At 38.1% G+C, this 6,698-nt stretch overlaps 2 protein-coding genes across 2 annotated transcripts; both read right to left on the reverse strand.

Moving 5' to 3' along the window:
* Positions 1–1,857: 1,857 nt before the first annotated feature.
* LOC135845111 (uncharacterized protein K02A2.6-like) lies at positions 1,858–4,762 on the reverse strand. Its single transcript, XM_065363576.1, has 2 exons — positions 4,747–4,762; positions 1,858–4,646 (listed from the first exon to the last, which is right to left on the reverse strand). The coding sequence occupies exons 1-2, from the start codon at positions 4,760–4,762 to the stop codon at positions 1,858–1,860; spliced, it is 2,805 nt and encodes a 934-aa protein (XP_065219648.1).
* Positions 4,763–4,861: 99 nt separating this feature from the next.
* LOC135844530 (uncharacterized) lies at positions 4,862–6,249 on the reverse strand. The gene has a single exon (XM_065362754.1). The coding sequence runs from the start codon at positions 5,994–5,996 to the stop codon at positions 4,869–4,871; it is 1,128 nt and encodes a 375-aa protein (XP_065218826.1). The 5' UTR covers positions 5,997–6,249; the 3' UTR covers positions 4,862–4,868.
* Between the last annotated feature and the right edge of the window lie 449 nt (positions 6,250–6,698).

The raw sequence follows: 6,698 nt of genomic DNA on the forward strand, positions 1-6,698 counted from the left end.
AATGCACAAAATATAAATACAGCAACTGAAACACATAGTTCAATTGCATTTATCTCAGCTCCCTACAAAAATCCGTCATGAAATATGTACCTACTGCACATTCTAGTCAGAATTTTAATTTTTCAATATATCTGGTCGGCGCTTTCAGCTTTTGCAGCGCCAATATTTGTATTACATACCTACTTATGGTGAAACCAAATGCAAAAACTATCTTGCAATCAGGGAATAATTGATGGCTTGTAGGTAATATCTGTCTGGTATTTTGTCAGGAATTCATTATTCAAGCTTCAAATAAAAGATCCTCTGGATTCATTTCTGTGAAACAAGGAAACCAACTTTGAGATGTCATAATTTTTTTTCATTTCAAGATAAAAAATGCCATAATTTACCTCCGATTTGTTTTGGAGATTGAAGAAAAATGTCAATATCACATTCCGATTTTTTAAATAAATCACAGATTTTTTGTTTTCCTTTCTCTTTCTAAATCGTACAATTGAATATTGAAATTGGCTGAAAATTCGATTTCAGGATTCATATTTTCAGTTTTTATCTTCTTGAATTTATTGAACGATTTCTTTCCAAATTCCCATATTAGTAGTCTGCTTTACCGCAGCAAACGAATTAATCGACTATAGGTACTGTTTCAGGACACCCGGTATATTGCATTCGTGTTTTATCGAAACAAATAGCAGCATTAAGCGTGTAGGAGGTGGGCACCCCAGATTTCATTAAATTATATGTAGGTATTAATCGGCCATCCTGGTCAGCCTATGCCTATGCGTGTTGTAAAAGTTGATACACGTGTTTCCATTTTACCTATTTATATACGAGCTCGTTGGATCAGAACTCTGTAAGCTTCGAAGAAGTCGAAATGAAGAAATATATGTACGGTACCAGATATTCGCCTGTCTGCTTGGTTCCCAATTATCAGATCCTATAGGAAAAGTAACCACTTACTAACACAATAAGATCCTTATCATACCTACCATATTCGGATTGTTCGTGAGTTGTACCTTAATACTCGATGGTAGGTTAGAACGATGAGGTGCCTACATTTAGACCAACTCGAGTTGGGGCTGAAAGCATTTTACGAAATGTTTACGACAGTATGTAAATTAAGGCCGAAAAACACCATCGCCTATTTCTCGTTATTGGTCCGAATAGTTCTATAAATAATTGGCCAAAAACATCTGTCAGTTGAACGGCCACACAAAGACAGGGGAAAAGAGAAGAAGCCTTTGAAGGATTCTCGTATATTATGTACGTATTTTCGTGCCCAAACAGTTACGTCATAAATCCTCTTTTTTCGACGTGAAGCCGATGAAGAGGATGTGTTATGAAGGGCCGGGGGGGTCATGGTTGTTTATATCTGGTAATTTCTTTCTCCTTGATTGTTCCCTGGTCCGTCAATTGTTGGAAACTCGTCGAACTCTCAGCCCCTCATTGAGGGTTTTAACTTTAGAAGATGATATCCTCAAGTTTTGACTTGGGAAAAAAATAGATGAAGTTACTTACTTTGATTGAAAATGAATAAATTCTTCAGTAGTTAAGCGTCTTCTTCATTATGGTCTTGGCAAAAAAAATCATCCAGATATGAATTGAGCAGATTTTCTTACTTACAAGTGTAGGTAGGTGTAGTGTCTTTTGGCTGTATTAAAATTATTACGAATCATTTTATACATTTTAATAACTTCAAAATTTAACAGGACAAAAATATTCACATACATAATAATCTATACATTTCGACAACACAACGATATCTACGATAAGATTTTATCAATTTACAAGTTTACATAGTTGCCAGATATAACAACATAACACTTCTCCCTTCTAAGAAGAATACTTCGGAAAATTATTTTACAAATTTAAACGGTCTGGGACCTTTCTTGTTCGTTCGGACCTTCTTACAGGAATTGGCCCAACTATCGGAGACGCAGCTTTTGCTGGCTGCGTAGATGATGCATCGACAACTTCTATAGCGGGTTCTGCTTGGTTTTGAACAGTAGCAGGTTTAGCAGGAGTCATCGGAGTAACTGATGGCGATTTCTTCGGTGAAATCCTCATCGTTGGTGGAATCTGCTGTTGGACTGATGACGGTGTACTCATCATAACATTATTTCCAACAGGTCGCATTTGGTCGGCATGTCGACGAACCAACCGACTATCCGGCAATTGAATAGTATAGTTCAGTACTCCGTCTTTATTTATGACTGTACCAACCTCCCAACGTTGATTTCGTGAGGAATAATCTCGAACAGCAACTTTCTCGGAAACCTTATAATCCGGATCATTAAAGGATACTTGTTTTCGATTTTTGTCAACTCGAGATTTCAAATCTGGACGGAAAACTGTTAATAACGAACGCAGCTCACGACCTAACATCAACTTGGCTGGTGATTGGCCAGTTGCAATACTCGGAGCTCTACGATAAGCAAATAAAAACTTATTCAAACGTTCTTGAACTGCAGCTTGACTATCGGTATCTGCTGATTCTTTCTTCAACGCACGTAAGCTTTGTTTTAAGGTATAAACAAAACGCTCAGCCTGTCCATTTGACGCTGCATGAAATGGAGCACATGTTTTATGATCAATTGCATAAGCTGTGCGAAATTTATCGAACTCTGTACTCGTGAAGGCAGTACCATTGTCTGAAACAATAACTTTCGGAATGCCAAAAGTTGAAAATAACTTCTGTAGTACCGAAATTACTACCTTCGTTGATGTTGTAGGAACGATTTCTACTTCTATCCATTTACTATGCGCATCCACTACCAATAAAAACATTTGTCCTTGGAATGGACCTGCGAAGTCGACGTGTATCCTTTCCCAAGGCGTAGCAGGATATTCCCAGAAGTGGGTTTTCGTCTTTGTCTGTTCTGGTCGAAAGGCAATACAAGATTCACAATTGCGAACCATCTGTTCAATGTCAGAATCAATTTTCTTCCAAAATACCGTAGTACGAGCTAATTGCTTCATTTTAACCACACCGAAATGACCCTGGTGGAGTTCGGCTAAAATGCGGTTCTGCAATATCTCTGGTATAACAATACGAACACCTTTCATTATAACACCTTCATGTAGACTGTAATCTTCGCAGGATTCGCCAGATCTAAGTTTTTCAAGAAGGATTAACAGATCTTTGTCCTTCGTGGTAGCATTACTCAATTCACGTACTGTCAGTGGACAATCTTGAAAAATTAGCTGATGAATTCGATTTACGCTTTGATCGAACAATTCGACAGCTTCCTTGACATTTCTCGGAAATCTTGACAAAAAATCTGCATTACCGTGATCCTCAGAACGTCGATATTTTATATCAAAATCAAAATTTTGCAGAAAAATCGCATAATGCAAACGTCGAGTAGCGGATAACGCAGGCAGCTTCTTCGTCTTCGAAAAAATATGCACAAGTGGCTGATGATCGGTAATCAGCGTAAAATGACGGCCATAGAGATAGTAAAAGAATTTTTCAACTCCCCATTTTATCGCCAACGCTTCTTTATCCAACTGGGAGTAGTTCTTTTCTGCTGCAGATAACACACGTGACGCAAAGACAATTGGCCGCTCATCTTTTCCAACTTGATGAGACAATACTGCGCCAATACCAACTGGACTTGCATCAACAGATAACACCAATGGAAGCTTAGGAGAATAATGAATTAACACGTTCGGTGATGCGATCTCTTGTTTTATTGCATCGAAAGCAACTTGGCATTTACTATTCCAATTAATAGCATCTTTGCCGGTTTTGCCTTTGGTAGCTTCATATAACGGTTGCGCAATGGAAGCCAACTGACTACAGAATTTGGCATAAAAATTTACCATACCAGTAAACGATTTTACTTCTGTAACAGTTGTTGGTCTCGACGCTTCTAAAATGGCAGCTACTTTATCCGGCTTCTTCGAAATTCCATTTTTATCGACACAGTAACCCAAAAAAGTCACTTTCGGTTCAAAAAATTTGCACTTTTCGAAATTCAAACGAACGCCAAATTCTCTGCATACTTGAAACACTTTTCTGAGTCGATCCAAGTGTTCCTTTCGATTTTTACCAGTCATGAATAAATCGTCATGAACTTTCATGCACAGATCTCGGAAAATTCGATCCATAAATTCTTGCCATTCCGCCGACGCTGAAGCAACACCAAACTGGATACACGTAGGACGAAATAAACCTCGAAGCGTGTTTAACACCATCATCAATGATGACGCGTAATCAGCCAGCATATGGTAAAATGCTGTTCGTACATCGAGAGTAGTGAATTCTTCGCCAGCCATATGAGCTAATACTTCGTCGGGGGGTGGAAACGGATGCTGAGTAACGTGCAATTGGTCATTGAGAGTACCCGAATAATCGCCGCATAAACGTACATCTCCGTTACTTTTCAGGACCGGAACGATCGGCGAAGCCCATTCGGAATAGTCTACTTTTACCCATAATCCTTCAGCAACCAATCTGTCGATTTCTTTATTGACAGCAGGCACCAAAGCTAATGGAACGACTCGAGCACGTTGAAAAACAGGCTTAGCATTTTCTTTCAAATGCAACGTAACAACTTTATTTTTCACAGGAACAACTTTTTTATCGAAAATGTCTGCATACTCTGTGATAAGGCTTTGAAGTTCATCGAATTTGGTATTTAGGCCTCGAATACACGAAACATCGTCATCGTCAGGTAATTTTCCAATTTTTAATGGACGAATCCAATTACGACCAACGACACTCGAATATTTATCATCGACAACGAATAATTCGAGACATTGTTTAGTGTTCTGATATTTACACTCGACTTCGGCCACACCAAGCGGTAACACAATTTTCGAACTGAAATCTTCAAAACGCACTTTAGTTGCTTTTAATTTTAGGTTCAAACGCGAAGCACATGAACGAGTGATAACAGTTTTAGCCGCGCCGGTATCATATTATATTCGAATTTGACACTAGAACCGTTTACATTAACTGACACGAATATTGGCGATTCGGATTGTTTACTTTCACGAATAACATATAAATTGAAAACTGAACTTTCGTTATCATCACACGAATCATTAGGCGACGCTTCACGAAACAATTTCAACTTTTTCGCCTTATTCTTCTCATGTCTTTTTTTCTTACGGCAAGCTTCCGCGACATGTTGATCGCTTTTACAAAACGAACACGATAAATTTTTGGCAGTACAGGCTGGAGATCGATGTCCTGGTTTGGCACATTTGAAACATACAATGCCATCTTCGGACTTACTCTTATCATCCTTCCGTTTATCATTCGAACGTTGTGATGATGACTTTTTAAATTTATTCAATTTTTTAAGCATCGAATCAGGTGCATTTACTGGTACACTTGCTTCCTTCCTCGAACCATTCGTCATTTCTGCGGTATTTTTTGCTGATACTTCCATACCCGCAGTTATTTCTTGAGCAGATTTAAAAGTCAAATCTTTTTCGCTAAATAATCGTTTAAGCATCTCCGGTGAACGCAAACCGCTCACAAAAACGTCTCGGAGCATTATATTTAGCATATCTTCGGAATAACCGCACGGCAGCGATAATTTTCGTAATTCTGATACGTACTGCATTATCGACTCATTTTCACCTTGCTTTCTATTTAGAAAGGTATGTCGAGCCGGAATTTCTAGTTGTTTCGGGCAAAGGTGATTGATTAACAATTCGGTAAGATCTTTGTATGACTTTGAATCTACTTTTGCCGGAAAACACAGGTACTTTAACAATCTGTATACGTGCGGTTGTAACAGTGATATGAACGTAGGAACTTTTGCCACATCCGATAACTTCTGAGCTGTACAATAATGCTCGAATCTTTCGACAAAATCGGAAAATGTCTCAACGGAATCATCATAACGGATCAGCTGTACTTGAGGTGACGTATCTTTTGATGAAGCAACGCTCAAATTAGCCACTAAAGCAGCTATATTACGAGACTGTTCGGCTACGGACTGCAACAATGCAGCAACTTGTTCCGCAGTTAACGTTGCCATAATATAATCACGAATTATACAAATTATTCGATAATAACTAGAAACTGATCATTTAATCGCGACTGCGCCATTTGTAGTGTCTTTTGGCTGTATTAAAATTATTACGAATCATTTTATACATTTTAATAACTTCAAAATTTAACAGGACAAAAATATTCACATACATAATAATCTATACATTTCGACAACACAATGATATCTACGATAAGATTTTATCAATTTACAAGTTTACATAGTTGCCAGATATAACAACATAACAGTAGGTATTCATTTTGTGAACTGGTAGTGTCGGCACTACCTACTTTGGTCCACAGTATTATTTACGATATTGTGAAAGTAGCACTACGCAGTAGAGACAAACGAAAGGCAGCCAACCATCCAGCTACGAGGAGGGAATAAATTCCCTCGGAAAGGTTTTCAGCCAGTTTGTGCTTTCTGCTCATCTTTTTAAAAATCCCTTGTACATTAAACTGGTTATTTGTTTTGAGAGTGTGGCCTGACATGCACTGGTGAAGCAGGTATTCGTTCCTATTCTGTTTCATTTATTGTTCTCTCTCTTTATATTGGAATATTCGCAGTAACCAAGAGAACATCCTTTTTTTTTTTTTTTTATTGTGTAAATGTGTGAAGTTGTACTGCTGACGGCAGCATTGCAGCATATGTATAGCATTGGTATGCAACTTCATTCATCCCTTAACCATC

The sequence above is a fragment of the Planococcus citri genome, chromosome 4, assembly GCF_950023065.1.
Source record: "Planococcus citri chromosome 4, ihPlaCitr1.1, whole genome shotgun sequence".
Lineage (NCBI taxonomy): Eukaryota > Metazoa > Arthropoda > Insecta > Hemiptera > Pseudococcidae > Planococcus > Planococcus citri.